The sequence below is a fragment of the Salminus brasiliensis genome, chromosome 10, assembly GCF_030463535.1.
Source record: "Salminus brasiliensis chromosome 10, fSalBra1.hap2, whole genome shotgun sequence".
NCBI lineage: Eukaryota > Metazoa > Chordata > Actinopteri > Characiformes > Bryconidae > Salminus > Salminus brasiliensis.
This window is the reverse complement of record NC_132887.1, coordinates 34,909,554-34,927,663: the sequence shown is the minus strand read 5'-3', so window position 1 is coordinate 34,927,663 and position 18,110 is coordinate 34,909,554. Positions and strand designations below refer to the sequence as shown.

General features: G+C 41.9%; 1 protein-coding gene across 2 annotated transcripts in view; it reads left to right on the top strand.

Moving 5' to 3' along the window:
* grid1a (glutamate receptor, ionotropic, delta 1a) overlaps window positions 1–14,488 on the top strand; it is a 503,065-nt gene extending 488,577 nt beyond the window's left edge. Inside the window, exons 14-16 of one of the 2 annotated variants that reach the window (XM_072689929.1) lie at window positions 4,196–4,362; window positions 7,805–8,045; window positions 13,478–14,488. In XM_072689929.1, coding sequence (XP_072546030.1) covers window positions 4,196–4,362; window positions 7,805–8,045; window positions 13,478–13,918 — 849 coding nt within the window. In that variant the 3' untranslated portion in view covers window positions 13,919–14,488. Of the gene's footprint in view, window positions 1–4,195; window positions 4,363–7,804; window positions 8,190–13,477 lie in introns of both variants that reach the window. The other variant, XM_072689930.1, reaches the window with a different exon arrangement.
* Window positions 14,489–18,110: the final 3,622 nt, after the last annotated feature.

Here is an 18,110-nt window from a genome sequence, read left to right as displayed (position 1 = left end):
TGATGAAGGCCTTTCATAAAGGCTTATTCCAACAATCAACAGTTTTCATGAAGGCTGCTTTTGACAACTTTGCTTTTTGGAATAAGCCTTTAAAAATGTTAAGGGTTAACACTTAAATAGGTTTAGGGTTGAATAGGATGAGGACAGTTGTCATGAAGGGCTTATGTAGGAGTCATATAGCCATTAAAATGCAATCGTAAGTTGTTTTACATTTAGAGTGTCTAGATCATATAATTATACTGTTTATAATGCAGTTAAAGGCACATTAATTGCTTTAACATTTTATCCAAACTTTGGTGGGTGTTTTTAATGTAACACTTAAGCATCTGTAGCTGGGAGTCCAACAGAGCACATCTGGCTTCGCTCTGTCTGGGTGGGTTGGATGGCCCTCCTTCATTGCGTGATGCGATGCCAGCCAGAGCAAGCGTCCGTTAGCTGCTATAACAGACTGGGTGTTCTCCCCAAAGCAGTCAGCTGTCAGATGTGGTGGCGCTATGCTAGCATGTGAAAGAATCCTAGCTAATGGTTGGGAAATGAAAATGATGAAACTGGGGAAAACCTGGAAAAGTAACTTTCATGTGGAGACGCTATAAAGAAGGCAACATCCACAATACTTCCGAGTGTGCATGGGGGGGATGTTCTAGTATGTTTCTTAGTAATAAATTGAGCAAAGCACACCAGCCTTGTGATGGGTGGAGGTCCTGCGTACATGAGCAGGGATTAGGACCTCCCAGTTTACACAAAAAGAGCAGAAATATCGTGAAGAATTGGCCGTTTACTGGGTATTTGAAAATTTTTCATTGGGCTAAATCCGCTCAGGCATATTATTTGGCCTTAAATACAAGATTAGCCTAGCATAGCAACGCTTTATCTCACCTTCTATATAAAGAAACGTAAGATTGTACAAGTGAATACCATTCAACTTGTGATTTTCATGGCAATAACCCATATTTCTAACATTCTAATGTGTTTTAAATGTGTGAACATTTAGACAACAGAAAGTAATATGTGAAATATGCGTGGCAAAGAGCGAGGTGGCCAGCTTTTAGAGTCTCCTCAGCAAATGAAACTACACTGGAGTGTAGCAGACTGACATCATAAAACTGCAGAAGCAGAAATAGGCCACAATACACCTAGTTACCCATCAGTTGGTACATCCAGGCACACTTACACACTGTCAGAAAGACTAGTATCTGGATTGTATCCTGATAAGACATTAGGCCACATACGCTTACACTTGGTATCCGAATGCGTCTCCAGTTAGTCAGACTGAAATCCGATTGCTGATTGGGTTGTGGTGGGAAGGGTTTCAGTTGTCGAATAAGTCTTGGAGAGACAGATGGGTTTACACTGCTATAACAACATGTGGCTTCCATATGTCTCAGACCTCCTCCTGAAGTGGTTTGAGTGATGGGTTTTGTATCTGGTGCGTTCACACTTGCAGTTTTATGTGCCTTGGTCTTATGCAGATATAATCCAGATTCTGAAGATGAATGAAGTGACCAGATGTAAATGGTGTCAAACGGAGCCCCCTTGTTCTGTATGTGAGGTTCTAATTAAGTGGTACACACAGTCGATTCGGGTGTGAAACCAGTATATTTTGATTACCTGCCTGTGTTCTTTTAAAATGGGGCACACGACTACCCTCTCTGTAGCTGATGTATCCGACAACACTGGCACGAATGCACATTACAGGAAAACAAATCACACAATTAATATTCGAGCTGTTCCTTTTTTATTCATTATTACAATTTAATTTGAGTTCGTTAGGAAGCAAAATATTACAACTGTATTTTCCACTGCACCAAATTGATTCCTAAGTAAGTGATAACACTGAACAGATTTGGCCTATTGGGAAGTGTTCTTACACTTCTCGAGGCAACGAGCAGTGTTCTCACTCACACACACACACACACACACACACACACACACACACACACACACACTGAATTGCTATCAGTGCCTCGCCAGGTTTGTGTTTAAATGAATTAGTTCATTTTCTTTAGAACATTTCTAGCTGCCCTTTTCCTGATTACAGCGACTCTGTCTACTTGGCTCGTGCAAAGCCATCATAATTTGAGTTTGTAATTTCATAAATTAGACACAGACAATTCCGGGCACACAGGTGTATCATCAGAGGCTAGTCGTGGTTTAGCATGCTAATTGCATTCGAATGCGATTCCTCAGAGTCACCCTTTCCTTTACGATAATGGGACGATATCAAAATGTCATATTAGCAGCTGTACTTTTGAAAAGCAAATTACAAACGAGAGCCCAAACTGTGCACGGACGCAAGCAGCACAATCCGGGGTTTTGAAAGAGGAGAGGCTGGGAGAAAATTGCATGTTTTTAATGTAGAAGCTAAAGGTAATTGTTTCTTTTGTTATTTCACTCTTGATTCAATCCAGCGTGGAAGTCGCAGCTTTCAAACGAAACAAGAAGCGGAGGTGCAGCCGCTTTATTTTTCTTTGTATTATATTTATTTCATTTATTTCATTTGAGGAAAATGTGGTTAACTCAGCGGATGAGTCATCCCCTCGAAAAGAAAGGAGGATTGGAAAGAATATCAAGCAGAAAAATGAGTGTATTTCTTCACACTAGGGGTACCCCCTGAAACTTGATGAGGTAAATCATCTGTCAGATACCAGTCTGTCGACAGAGATTCTTCCACAAAGCCGAGCAAACCAGAACTAGTTAACGAAGCCAAAAGGGAAAACCAGCAAACTAATATAATGGGGTAAAACCAGGTCATACACAGGGCACATAAACTAGATACCATTACAGAAAAGACAATGGCAGAAATTAGTTTCAGGTGTAAATAGCTAATATTCAGGTGACCATGAGCATCGGAACAGTTTGTGATTAGAAGATTATAAGGTAGGCATGGGTCACATGGGTTCTCAGTGACTCCTGGGAAATGAAGTCTCTGACTGAGAGAGCCAGAATAGGAAACTGGAAGCGTTACAGTATTCTATCAGGACTAGCTAGCATGCTGAATACATGATAACATACGCACAGTGGTTAACTGATGCCAAAAGAAGTGTTTTCCTCATGAGCCCGACCCTGTTACCTTTCCTTTATACCCCCCTACGCTAATGTCCCTGCACAGGCCTGTCACAAATAAATAACAATGTAACTTTGTTTAGTAGTAATTACTAATGACACCAGTTTTTTCCTGATGACAACCATCACTAGCTGTTGCACTATCCTTCTATTAAACATGTCAAATAATGTATTTATTAAGTATTTTATGCCTATTTACAACCCTGTTACTTTGCCTCAGAATGAAACCCATGGAGCCTACAAAACAGTACTGTTAACAAAAACACTGTAATTGTTCCCAAATCGTATAGTGTTGCTGTCCTTGCAGCATGATGTAGCTGAAGAGATTGTAGCCAGTTAGCTTTTAGCTTTTTGCCCCCGCTCACTACTCCAGGTTTATCCTTCTCGAATCTTGCAGATTAGCTCCAGTCCAGTCCCTAGTATCAACTTGTATTCTCATAACTTGTAGTAGAGTCTGGAGGTGATGTCCTGCTCTCCAGTATCAACACTACCCTAGTCTTTCACAGGAATTCACAGTCACATACTGATTTTTCAGGAGATTTACTAGTGGGCTGGTGCATGACAATTTAAAGAGTCTTAAATATAACACTCCTAAATATAAGGGCTTAACTGTAAGGAGTCAATACTGTTATGAAACAGTTTGGGGGTTTTCTTTTGATGTAGAATTCAACAGTGTTTGAGGTTCATGGTACACTATGTGGACAAAAAAGTATTGGGACACTTGCTCATTCATTGTTTCTTCCAAACTCAAGAGTATAAAAAGGTTTATCCTGCTGTTAGAGTAACTGTCTCTACTGTCCTGGCAAGTCTTCATACTAGATTTTAGACCATTGCTATAAGGATTTGATTGCATGCATGCCAGAATTTGTGAGAATGCTGGATGTTCACTACGCCCACTTCATCCACAACTCACCCCAAAAGTCATTGAACACAGTTCCACAGCTCAATGCTGGGTGGCTTTAGACCACTCTATACCCCTCTAGAGTTCTAAGTAGCTGAAAGCATTCATTAGAAGGGGTGTCCACAAACCTTTGGACATATAGTGTACACCAGTTGCAAGTACCCAGCCCTCATTATTCAATCAAGGGCCCTTTTAATGTGCGTGTTTGTGTATGTCTCTCTCCTCTGTAAGGCAAAGCGGGAGTCCTACGCTTTCTTATGGGACATGGCAGTGGTGGAATATGCTGCTCTGACGGATGATGAATGCACTCTCACGGTCACGGGGAACAGCATGAGCACCAAAGGCTATGGCCTTGCGCTGCAGCACGGCAGCCCCTACAGAGACCTCTTCTCACAGAAGTAAGTGCTTCCTCACTGCTGCTCTCCCCTTCTCTACCTTTTTTGTGCATCTCCCTGCTTTAAATGGCTTTGCTCTTTTCCCTGTCTCTTTAGCATACTCTTCTTTCTTGCTCTGTCCACTGCTTCAGTCTTCCTTTGCTTCTTATTAAACACTCTTATTAAAAGGCAGCTGCCTTTACTTATTTTTTTTTCCCCCAATCATGGAACTCCTAGCATACGCCGAGTAGCCAGGTTATTATAGGAGTGCTGTTGATCTTCTGCAGTTTACAGTATCAGTCCCCCTTTACCCCATCTATCGATAAAACGCCACCACCAAAAGACTGCTGCTGATCAGATATCATTTGGGTGGTAGACCACTCTCCGTACAGCAATGGTTGTGGTGTAAAGATAAGCTATAGCAGGGGTCACCAGTCTTATCTACAAAGAGCCAGAGTGGCTCATCTGGACATCCGATTCGGTTTGTAGAATCAGTTTGTCCAAGTCTTCAAAAATGAGGTGAACTCAAGCCCTTTATGGATAAGATTGGGGACCCCCTGGGTTCCGAGTGGCATAGCGGCCTAATGCCCTTCTACTGTGGCCCGGGGGTCGCAAGTTCGAAACCCGAGCAATTAGCAGTGCGGGTTGATGGCGCACTGTCCCCTCACTACTCTTGAAGCGATGTTGGCCGGCACAGGCATCTGTGGTGTAGCTGGGAACACGCTTTCCTCCGAGCTGCTTGGTGGTGCCGCATTGGCGTCAGTTTGGAAAGAGTGACTGGCTTTGTATGTGTTAAATCTTTACCCTCAGTGTCGGGAGCATTTCTAGTGCAAGGGGGAGCTACGAACGGCAGTATCAATTTAAGAGAAAATGGGAAAAAATAGATTGCTATAACAGTGTAACTGTACACCTGCAGTGTAGAAACAAAGCAGTTGTCAAAAATCAGGCTGCTTATGTATTCACATTAACAGAAATTCTGACCAGGGGTGCCCAAAACTTTTGCATGCCACTGTATGCTAGATATAAGTGGCCAGAACTTGTTGCCAGCATAAAGCCCCACAAATGTGCTCCTCTCATACCAGAACAGTACACTTTATTCACATTAACTTCTGAACCAAAAACACTGATGGAGGTTAACATTAGCGGTACACCACTTTTCTGTTGTTAACCCGAACTGACATTCATTATTGTTGCCATGTTTGCTATCAAAACCTTTAATTATGCAGTTTCTAAACTCATCATCAGTTATGACCAGCGCAGACCAACACAGAGGCTGGAATCCAAATTCTGCAAATGGGTAACAACATTGTTGTTGTTGTTGTTGTTCTCCCTTTGAGGCATGTTTAAGTTCTATGCTTATTAATAAGCAGACCAAAGTGAAGCAGTCTGAAAGAGCACTCATCAGTCAGAATTACTCATTTTACAGAAAAATGTAGTTTAAGTGGATGTATCCTGTTGATTAATGGCTATTGTTAGAAACAAGCCATGGGTTGGATGGTAGGATGGATGGATCCTAATAATTATTGGCTTTTATTAAATCAAATCACGTTTATTGTCATGTCACATTACACAGGTGTAAAGTCGAGTGAAGTTAGGTGCATCGTCCCTCACAGCAGTAAAAACAAAAAAACAAAAACACAAATACTGAATATATACACATTAACTTATACTTTACATATACTATGCACACACTATACACATACTATACATGCTCTCTATATACATTATTGCACTTTCAGGTATGATATGTTCTAAAAAGACTGGATAGGTGTGAATACAAGTGTAGTGTGTGTGGGGAGAAGTGTTTGTGGGTGCAGTATGACTGAGCATAGGAACAGTTGCAGTAAGCAAGTGCAGGGTATGTTTGTATGGGGTGGAGATGTGATGAGACAGGTGAGAACACTGCGCTACTGTCTGTTAATCAGCCTACTTGCTTGGGGGTAGAAGCGGTCTCTAAACCGACTGGTTCTGGTCTTTAAAAACAAGCCATGGGTTGAAAAACTGAACATTTGTATTTGTATGTAAAGACATTACCCATAGTACTCGGTCTCTAACTCAGTACTAACTTTGTTCACTGCACTTTGTTTATAGTACTACCTTTGTTTATAGTTCCCTATATTGGGATCTGATGGCACCAATTTTTGGAGACCACAAACACAATAAAACAACAAATAAAAGCTGTTCTAGATATTTTGTCTAGCGTCTAGCTTTTAAGACCCTGTATGTTAACAACCATATCTACAAAAGAAACAGAACTACCGTAACTTCCTGCTAAGAAAGCAGTAGATCGGACAACAAGGCTCCCATCCCCTACTATTTCCCAGCGATTTGTGAGGTAGGTAAAATGTGACAAAGCTAGCTAACAGGGTAAAAACAGAATGCCTGACTGATCTGAACAGGATGTTATCAACAGGAGGTCATCAAAGGACAGGCTTGGGTAACATACATCTGCTCTAAAAGTATTACCTATAATTTGTGCTGTACTGGTACAGTTATAACACAGTGTTTGGACTTCACCGGTAACTGCTAAGAATAACTGGCTCCTGGCTTTCACATTTTGCAATATATTGGCTTGTTCTACTCCTCTTTAAAAAATACTGACCGAGCTGACTAGCAATTAGATCCACATGGCCACCAGGTCGAGCAAAATGTAGTATTCGGATGCAGCCAGCCACCAGTTTCGATAAATTAATAAATACATATATACATACATACATACATTTATTTAAAGCACTCAAAGAATCAGATATTGTACGGCACCCCTAGTTGACATATTAAATGTACTTATGAATCTTTATTATACAGTGCCTATAAAACATTTACCCCCTTGGATGTTTTCCTGTTTTATTAATTTTATAAATGGAATGACTGTCAACAGAATTTGGCTTTTTTGACAAAAAAATACAAAATATTTATATAAAATTCGTAAAATAAGTGATTACATAACCCCCTTTAAAGTGACTGACCTAATTCAGGAGCGATTCAAGCAACTGGTGCAATTAGTCTCACAGTTGGAGACTCACCTGTGTGTAGTAAATGTGTCTCAAGTGAAAATAAATTCGAGTCACTGACCACCCCCTGGAGTAAATCCATCATTAAAAAAATGGAAGGAATAGGGCATGTGTGTAAATCTGCCTAGAGCAGGCTGTCCACGCAACCTGAGTGACCGTGCAAGAAGGAGACAAGTGATGGAGGCTCCCTAAACACCAAAACAATCCCTTTAGAGGTTTAACTGTGGTCTGATTACTGCCTTGGAAAGCAGGGGTCAGTTAACAGGATCAGCCATGTTACAGCATCTCTGGAGCAGAGAGGGTCGAGTGTCTTGCTCAAGGGCCCAACTACCACAGCTTAGTAGACTTGTGTATCGAACCCACAACCCTGTAACTAATAACACTGAGCTACAACATTACATTTAGATGTTGTGATACAAGTATCATCATCTTCATATTTCCATGTGTCCCTGCAGGATTCTGGAGCTACAGGAGAAGGGGGACCTGGACATCCTGAAGCAGAAGTGGTGGCCACGCAAGGGCCGCTGTGACTTGGACAGAGGCGCCGAGGCACAGACGGAGGGGCGGGCGCTGAGGCTGCACAGCTTCGCTGGGGTTTTCTGCATCCTAGCGGCTGGGTTGCTGCTGGCCTGCCTGGTAGCGGCTCTGGAGACGTGGTGGAACGGCCCACGCTGTCGGCGGGCACAGCCCAAAGAGGTGACCCCCCAGGCGGCAATGCCGCGGCCAACCCCTGCCCGTCACGCCCGGGACTGTGCTGCCACTGCCACACTCTACTTTATGGATCCAGATGCCACTGACGGCAGCCCCGATTTAGTCGAACTCCAGTACACGCAGCTATAGGTGTGACCCGCAATCCTAAACTTCCTTACAGCCTTCTATTTGCTCAGGAGAGAAGGAAGAGGGGATTCACGTGCATTTTTCTTTTTTTCTTTAATTTTCTAATGGAGTGTATCTTGGTTCAGCCGTCGCACTGTAATTTGGATGGGCATGGGGTAGCATTGTGCAGTTGACATTTGAGGGAAGGCACAATTATTGTCATCATGGACGACGGATATGGTATTTTTAGACTCGAGCACCCTGGCTTTATTGGCCTTTTTACTGTGTGTAATCACCCATTGAATCGTTCATTTCAGCCCTGTTGCTTTAACATGCATGCTAGCATTTCTCCATGCCCATGATATGGGCTGGTCTTTCCACACATAGGCTATACATGCTAAAGGCTGAACCTGGATCCCTAAACTAAAGTGTGTGCAACGAGGAAGCCAGTGCATTGCTTATTCGACCTGCCACAAAGGTTAGGAAGTCCTCTTCTCTACCTGTCTATTGCTGGCCACTCCAGGCTACTCACTGATTGATTGCTGTATCATGCAGGCATGATCATGTTACTGCTATTGTTACTACCTTACTTAACTTTCCTTTCTGGCTTCTTCTTCACATATACCGTACTATGCAATAGTCAGAAACCACCAGCTTATTACAATTTCAGTCATTGTTGGCATCTGGAAAAAAAAAAAACAACTATCAAAGTGTGCATAATGTCTTAGAGTGTGTTATGTCATGTCGTCTTGATATGAGTACTAAACCACGACTTTAGTTAAGTACACTAGGGATTTGTTCACAGAATGCTGTACGTTACAGCTGTAAATTTACAGTTTCTGTGGCCGCATCTTACGCTTTACTGAGGCAACTACCCTTACACTACTATTTTAAAACGCTGTAGTGTGTGGTTTGGGACACAGCCCCACTAAGAAGTTAAAGCACAGAACCGTGGGCAGGTCTGCACCAAGACTCACCTGTGAGGAAGCAGACAGATACGGGCGTTGGTGGAGTGAGTGGGCAGGGTTGGTTCTAGATTTTGCAGGCAGGAGTGAACCCATGCCCGTGTCAGAGTTTGTTTAGAACAGACCAAAGCGCACCTGCTCAGGGGGCCACTTGTGTCTGTCACACCAGAGTTGGAAAGGCAGCGTTCACACTTACTCTAACAAACCGTGCTAACAGAGCAATCACACCAGGGTTCATGTTAATCGAACAAAAGCTGACAAGTATAAACACACCCTTAGTGTTTAGTGAGGCAACCTCCATTTAGTTAAGCTGACTCACTTTGAAGGTGTACACCTCCAAAGTTTAGACTTGGACGTGTCTGCTTCTCACCACCCAACTCCTCCCAAACACATGATGTTGATGATGAAGAAATCTGAACTCCAAGAACGATAGACTGTTTGATAACTGTCCATTTGCTTTTCTCAGTAAGAGCTTCTTGAGCAGCTCCACATTCTTTAGATCCACAGTGTTAAGTAATCTTTTCACAGTGGAAGCATGGACATTAACATCTGTGGGGTTTAGCGATGACTTACTTTCTGAACTCCAGTCAACCCAGAGTACTGAGGCGCATAAAGCATAAGTCGCCAACACTTGCTAACTCAATAACTGCATTCCATACCTCCTCTATATTTAACATCAGCACAAAACGTGTGCTCCTGGAAGCTTTATGTCATGGGTTTCCATGGCCGAGCTGCTGCATGCAAGCCTTACATCACATCAAGCAAAATGCCAAGTGTGGGGTGCATACCACCATTACTGGGCTCTGGAGCAGTGGAGACTGTGGAGTGACTAATCACGCTTCTCTGGCTCTAGTCTGAGGGAGAAGTCTGGGTTTGGTAAATGCCAGGAGAATGTTACCTGCCTGACTGCACTGTGCCAACTGTAAAGTTTGGTGGAGGAGGGATAATGCTTTGTTTTTCAGTAACAGGTGGCCTCTGGCTTTTGCATAGTACTAAACAAAGTGGATGGCCAGAAACCAGGAGAAAGATCTAGGAGTCTACTCTTTCAGACAAAATAAGAAACCTTATTTGTTTGTAGACATCTGCCCATGCAACCATTCTTCTAGAAAGAAGGGTATTAATAAGGAGTCTAACCTTATTAGTTTAGTAACAGGCTCTAGTCTTCTGGAAAAAGGCTTTACACCACTTCTGAATCACACATGCCACTCCAACTCAGCTCAAATGTATTAGATTGAGCGCCATCACTCCAAAGGATGCAGCTTTACTGCTCCACAGTCAACTACTACCCCTACTACTACTCACTGCTACCCCTCTAGCTGGCATTGGGCACCCTGACTGTAGGGTCATGTGCAGAGGGAGGTTTTCTTTCCTGTCCCTCGTTTACTCTGCATAGACTGTTGCAATCCATCGGAAGCCATTTGGTGTTCGCTCTGATTATTCTGAATATTGCTGTCCATGCCCTCCGGTTATATATTCTACTATATTGAACGTACCAATGTAAGCAAATGCTGTTTTGATTACATTACCACAGACAGAGACTCAGATATCTGGTAACATTTTACAATAATAGGCCCCAATGAATAGCAGCTTGAGCATTAGCTAATAGTCAATGACCCATCAGACCAGGACACCTTCCATTTTTCCAAGGTCCAGTCCAGATGTCTTTGTGCCCATTGCCCTTTTGTGGTAGGTAGCATCCCTCTCAAGACTTGTGCTACTGCAGCCCTACTGTCGGTTCCACCCATATGGTACAACCTTTACTGCCCTGACATCAATGAGTCTTGGGTGCCCAGCACCCTGTCCGAATCACCCCATGCCTTACTGTTTTGGTGATGTTCCAGGACAGTCGACTGGCCATAACAACTCAGCTCTTCATGCCTGACCATTTCTTCTATACCAGACATGCAGACTACTAGAATCGGCTGCTTGGTTACTGTTGAACATACATTCCAGACCTTGACATGCACCAATGTTATGGAATAATCAACGTTATTCGCTTTACCTATGTTTGGGCTCATCCGTGCATTTGTTCACTTTCTGTCAGTTTCATCAGTGTTCGCAAATCAGTTCCGGCCAAACAGAGCAGGTGTAGGTCAGATACTGTTAATTAGGGCAATTTCCCTCCTTACCTGTGTGGTGCGATCAGATAATTTTTTTTCTTTAATTAGGTTTGTTTGGACAGGTCTGAACACACCACTTGTACATGGTGGCACAGTAAATAACCGCACTGTGGTCTTCCATTAATCTCAGCCTGCTTTCAAGTGAACTCTGCATCAGATAGCTAAGGCAGAGTTCAAATATGGGAACACAACCTCAGAGAATGCAGTTTTCCTTTTCCAGCAATAAGTCAACAGTGTCTACCATGAGCATAATCCGACCGCTTCAACACTTGACTCCTTACTCATCGTTTTTGCAGCAGAAGCCTTACTGACTGTGATGTATTTAGACATTTAACAGCTCCATTTCCATGCAACTTTATGGGTAGAATGATTAATTTTTATCAAGAATGCATTTAAAGTAATGTATATGAATTTTATACTCCTCATTTTTTGGCATTAACAGTGACAAATGTAAAAGTAACAAATTGCTTAAGCTGCTGTCAATGTTAGACGATCCAAACCAAATTAATAAGATACAATGTCACAAAACTCCCAAACGCAGACTCCACAGAACACGGTGTGAAAACATTACTAATTAATGACCGCATCAATAAATTAATACCAGCTTCTCATTTTCCCATCTAGACACAATAAATACTGCCTTATCATATTTAATTTATAACTTGTGCATCCAGGTGTAGCATTTCATCTTCATCATCATTAATCACCCGTTGATCTTATAGAGGAACAGGATGCGCTGTATCTGGAGAGTCGTCCATTTGTGTCCAGTCTATCTAATAGTTGATTTGATTGGAGCTTGTCGAGTTTCCCAATTAGGTTAGAATGTGAAGTACTTGAATAGGTAATAAGGATCAGAAGACCACAAGGATCCAGTGAGAAACAGCAATTTCATCTGAACATCCGAACTTTTTTTTTTTGAGTTTTCTCATTCCCTTAGTCCATTTTCCCCTCTTCTCCTAACTGCACTATTAAAAATTCAGATTTTTAATAGTGCAGAGAAAAATTCAGATAAACAGGCTAAAATTAGTACAGCGTACACAACATATTAGTCTCATGCATATGTTATATAGCAAAAAATAGGGCAGCACACAGAAAATGTCGATTCTACCAGTGGAACGGTCATTATGGGGTCTGCAGAAACAAGCTATGAAATATCAAGCTTCCAAAAACTCAACAGAAAAATGAAGACTAAGAAACAGCTATAGTGGCATGCAAACATTAGGGCAGCCCTTTTCATCAGATTGTTTACAGCCAGTGTGATATTTCTGAATTTACTGGTTTTCAGCTGAATTCATTCTCTGCCAGTGAAATGTTTGCTTTGCCACTTGCTGCCCAGAGCATAATCGAGCCATCCCCGTAGCTTAACATTTGGAGGGGTGTTCTTTTCATGAAATTCTGCATCTATTTTTTCTCCAGGCATATATTTGCTCGTTGTGACCACAACATTCTGTAGAACAGTGCACCACCACTCCAGAGTCTACTAAATCTTCCAGTCATCAACTTGACCTCCACGTTTTCGTTAACTGTCATTTCTTAATTACATTATTGACTGGAAACGGCTTCCTCAGAACACTTTGCTATCTCCCTACAGCCGCCTTCTGCTTTGTGTGCATCGATTACTATAATTGTTAAAGTGCTAAGCAGCTGCTTTAAGAAGCCCATGCCTGCAGACTGTTGGGACATGCTTTGAGAAGCATTTATAAAATCTTTGGAATCACGAAACTTTACAAGCCAACTAAGGTTTGAGACCTGGGTAAAAGTTATTGGACAGCTCAAATCTCGGGTGGGTTTGTTTGTTGGCCCGCTCCTTTTTTCAGTCTATAGTTGTACAAATCATAAATCATACACTAATCCTGATTAAAACTTTTATTTATTATGTATTTTGGAGTTCTACTTCTACTTACTTAACTATTCATATTACGAAATTCTGACCAGGGGTGCCGAAACTTTTGAATGCTATGTTTTGTAAATGTACAAAAACAACTACTGAAAGTATTGAAATAAAGGCATTAAAAACACCCAGAGCATATTTAAGTCTATGGAATTGCAAATATACTTTATCACAATCATAATTGATTAAATGATAATTATAATAATTTAAAATTAATGCATCTAAATCGGCATCAGATTTTTGCATCTTCACAGTTCTACTTTTTACTCGTAGCCCATGTACTTACTCTCCCAACTTACCTCTCTCTCTCTCACTCTCTCGCTCTCTCTCTCTCAGGACAAAGAGGTGAATCTGGAGCAGGTTCACCAGCGCCTCACTGGCCTGATAGATGACGACCTAGCGCACAAGCAGCTTCCCGGCCAGTCTCTCGAGATCTCGGCGCTGGACATGGGCAGCATGGGCAGCATGGGCAGTCTGGCCGGCATGCGCCAGCGGCAGGGCTCGCAGGAAGCCGTGAGAGACTTTCCTCCAGGGGGCATGTCTGTCACCTCCTTCCTGCAGGAGGGTCCCGGGATGGGGCGCCTGCCTGGGCGCAACCTGCCCCTCCCCCTCAGCAGCTCCACCCTGCCCCCTTCCATGCGCTGCAAGCACCGGGCCCCCAACGGTGGCCTTTTCCGCCAGAGTCCAGTGAAGACGCCCATGCCTATCGCCTACCAAGCAGTGCCCGGAGGAGCCATCCCGGAAGCCATCGACTCGAGCCACGGGACTTCTATCTGAGCTGGCCGGTCATCACATTCACCTTTTGAGAGAAAAAAAAAAAAAAAGAAAAAAAACAATTTATAAAGCCGCAACTTTGCCTGCCAGCCCAAACCATCCAATCACAGACGGAGGACGGAGGTCTGGTACAGGCCGAGAGACGGTGTAAAGACCAGATGAGAAAACGTGTCAAAAAAGGAACAAGTACTTTGTTTTTTTTTTCTTTCCTTGTTCTTTTTATAATACAGATGAAAACACATGGCTGTTAGGACAGAGACATTGACTTTCCTAAACTGTGCATATTTGTAAATAATGAGACACTGCGGTGAAGTCAAAGTGTATTTTGAATATCCTTGATTTTTTGTTTTTGGACGTTCGGTTGAGAGACGTTATTAAAACAAAACACAAAATATATATACAGACTGTTTGAATGGCTTTGTAAATTTGGTTCTAAACGAATAAAAAAAAGAATTCCTCGTGGTTGTTTTCTAAGTGCCAAGCTCAAAGATTTTTTCCCTTTGAAGTAAAAGTGTCATGAATGTACTAGAAAATATTCAGAAAAAAAAACGATTTCTACACTTACACACAATTGTGGACTATTTGATTTTTTTTTCTCAAATAAAACAAATCTTGAAAAAATAATGAAGTCAGTGATTGGGGCCATTGCTTACATAAAGTGCTGTGGTGGTTCTTCATTTGCTAACCTGTATAAGAAAGGAAGGATTTGGTCGTTATGTTTGTTGTTATCCTGATGGGTCCTGGTGATTACTTGTGGAATACGTACACAAAACGGTGGGCGAGATTCAGAAAATGCGCTGCCAAATTTAACGTGAGGTTAACATTCATAAATGAGGATTACGTGGGCGGCATGGTGAGTATTTCTACAGCAGCTCTGAGCGTGGCTCATTCAGTCAGATTGAGAAAAAAAAAACAGATTGACCAAGTTGTTTACAATTACAGGATTTGGCTCTTATTGGTGTGGCGTGATGCGTTTCCCCAGCTGAGGACTCAAACCCTACACTCTTAAAAATAAAGGTGCTACAAAAGGGTCATAAGTGATGCCATAGAAAAACAATTTTTTTTCGTTTCAACATAGAAATGTGTGTCTGAACAAACCTGTGTGTCATAAAAAAAAACCTTAAAGTCTAAATAACATTTACAAGTGTTATTTCTTTAAGCCTTTTAAAAGGTCCTTCACACTAAGGTTGGGTGGTATGAAAAAAGCAGATACCTCCCCCATACCATTGCAAAATAGTATACTGTGGTATTACTGTATGGGAATAACGTGAAGAACCTTTAAAATGGTAAAGAACATTTACATCAAATGGAGGTTCTTTAAGCCTTTAAAATGTTCTTCACACCCACAAGTTTGGGGGGGAGGGGTATCTGCTTTTTTCATATCTCAAAATATAGAAATAGTATACTGCGATATTACTGTGTGGGAGAGCAGATGGCTCAGCGTTCATGTGGCTTATGTACAATCTAATACTGCATTATTATATTTTTAATCAAATTCAAAGGTTAGTTTGCTCACAGGGTCACAGACTAAATGAACACAGCGCAATGTGAAATTAATATTTTAAAAATATAAATTTTTCGCTAGCTAAGCCTTCGCTTAGCTAGCTAGACAATCAGACATCCCAGCGCAGCTGAGCTATCGTCACAAGTGTCCAGTAGTGTTGAAGTGTTGAGGAACAGAAACGTGAAATGAGAGACCGGTTCTGCTGTGTTTGGACTTGTAGCTAACAAGCTAAACCCCACGGCACAGACTGTGTTCCAGCTAACTGAGGCCCAAATCGCACACGTTTAGAGGATAAAGCCTCATATCTGAGAGTGCAGTGTCGAGTGAATGGTCTTGGCAGTGTTTCGATTGTTTTCAGGCACGTTCAGTAGACTGCTTTATCCAGCTTTGCTTGCTCTGGCTTTTAGTCAAACACAGAACGTCGCAAAACAAGCAACTACATCCATCATCACCAATCTGTGAGCACCCAAAACACCCCTACCCTGTGGCTCTCAAACAGCTTGTGGGGGGGGGGGGGGGGGGTATATGAGCTTGTTTGGCCGTGTACTAAATAGACGCAGAACTGAAATCTGACAGACACAGTAATTCTCACAATTTAGATGCTGTCAACATTTTTAAATACCACGGTATACGGCATTATCGTTATACCTTCCAACCCTACCTCACACTCACACATCTCGATTACAAACACGGTTCCTTATCAAAAGTGGTTCTTTTGAGGCATCACTTAAAGCAGCAGTCCTTAAGATATATTTTATTTTAATTGAAAGCAGTAGTCTTTCTGAGTACGAAGAGGCAAAAAATGTGTGTGGGGGGGGTAATAATTGGTATCAGTGTGCTGTACGACCATCCCTGCAATAGCCTAATATACTCATTCTAATACCAGACAGAGTGGTCTGGTAGGTTTCCGTGGGTGTTTTCCTGGCCATGTCAGGCTTTTACATACTCATCACATGCACAGCCTCTAAAACAGGACCCACTGTTGAAATCACAGCACTGCTAATGGTCCTGATACAAACAGAACAGCTACTGCGAGAGCTACTGCAAACCTGGAGAAATCAGAACAGCAAACTCAGTCTTCATCTGCTCACTCTCCCACTGTCAGACCAAAGAAACTATATGACCATATGTAAACTTGCAGTGTTTAGATTAATTCGCTCTGAACTGAGACCACACCACAATGCACGTTTTATAAGTACTCTTCTGCCTGCTCAGTGCAATTACACACTCCCACCATTAGTCATCATCAGTCTCAAGTCAGCACGAAGATGCATTTTATATAAAGCGCTGGGATTCCCTGTATATCTGGATGCTTTATCTTTTACTTTTTTTATGCTGCTGCTTCTGACAATGGATGGAAACTACTGCTACATGTAATGCTGGTTAATATAGTTAACCATAAAAATTTATTAACAATAATTAATATAATTTTTTTGCTCCTTCTATTAGAATTTTAGCTTTTATTGTGAGTTATGGTTTTCTATGGTGTATGTTATTTATGGACATTTTAGCACCCAAATGCTGCTGAGCAAAACACATGCTAAATACAGCAAAGAGCACGGCCATGGTGGACCTCATTAATTACTTTCACATTGATGGCATTTGAAAATAGCATTTGTCTTAAATCGATTTTCAGAGTTGAAATGACCACAACTGGTCATAGGGACTGTGTAGTGAGGGCTGCAGTATGCAAATATTAATCTGCCAGTCATGTGGCAATAGCGCAAAGCACAAAACCACGCAGATACGGGTCAGCTCCTTCAAATAATGGTTACATCAACCATAAAATTGCAGTATAGCATACTGCACTAGGTAAGCTTTTCTACTGTATCAGTAGCACCCAGTGACAAATGTCAATATGTTAAACGGAGCATAAACACTCTAAGCATTTTACATCATTTTACATCAGTGCACATAATTATAAGTTCATCCACTCCAGTACATGAATTGCTGCATGTTCCAGTAATACCATCATTTTCTTTTTTTTTTGTGGTGCCATATCTGATATTATTGCTAATACTAATTCTATTAGATCTAACAAGTGTGAATCAAGCAATTTTCAGGTTTTAAAATCACGGTTAAATTTATGGTAAAGATGAAACGGTCACTGGAGGCTGCGTACACTCCAACAACCAGATTTAACAATATGCAACTAGCCAGAGGTGACTCAGTGGTTAAAGCTCATTGTTACAGATGCCATGGATCTGATACCTGGGTTTGGCAGTGGTTAGGATGCTGGGCGAGAACGGCGGTTGTCATGGTAGTGATGTTACCACCATGGTAATGATGCTGTCCGAGGCCCGTCTGCTGGCACGGTAGGGATGCTAATGCCGTGGAGGATCCTCTTACGATTAAACTTTGGCAGTGGGGACTTGGTAGTTAGCGCTCTGTGCTACTGATCACATGGTTATGGATTTGATACCAGAGTCCGATAAGCAGCCATCCTTGAGGGAGTACTCAACCTCTTTGTTCCAGTAGTGCTGTAGCATGGCTGACCCCATGACCTGATCCTGACTCTGCTCTGCATATTCCAACTTACAATTTCATTTTTCTGTACAAGCTTATAACTGTAATGACTAAGGTACCTAACAAACAAAGACTACAGTCACATACATGAAAGTTGTGTCCCCGGTGTGCCAATCAAAACATGCACCATGGTAATTAAGTCCACTTCAGTCCTAAGTCACTATG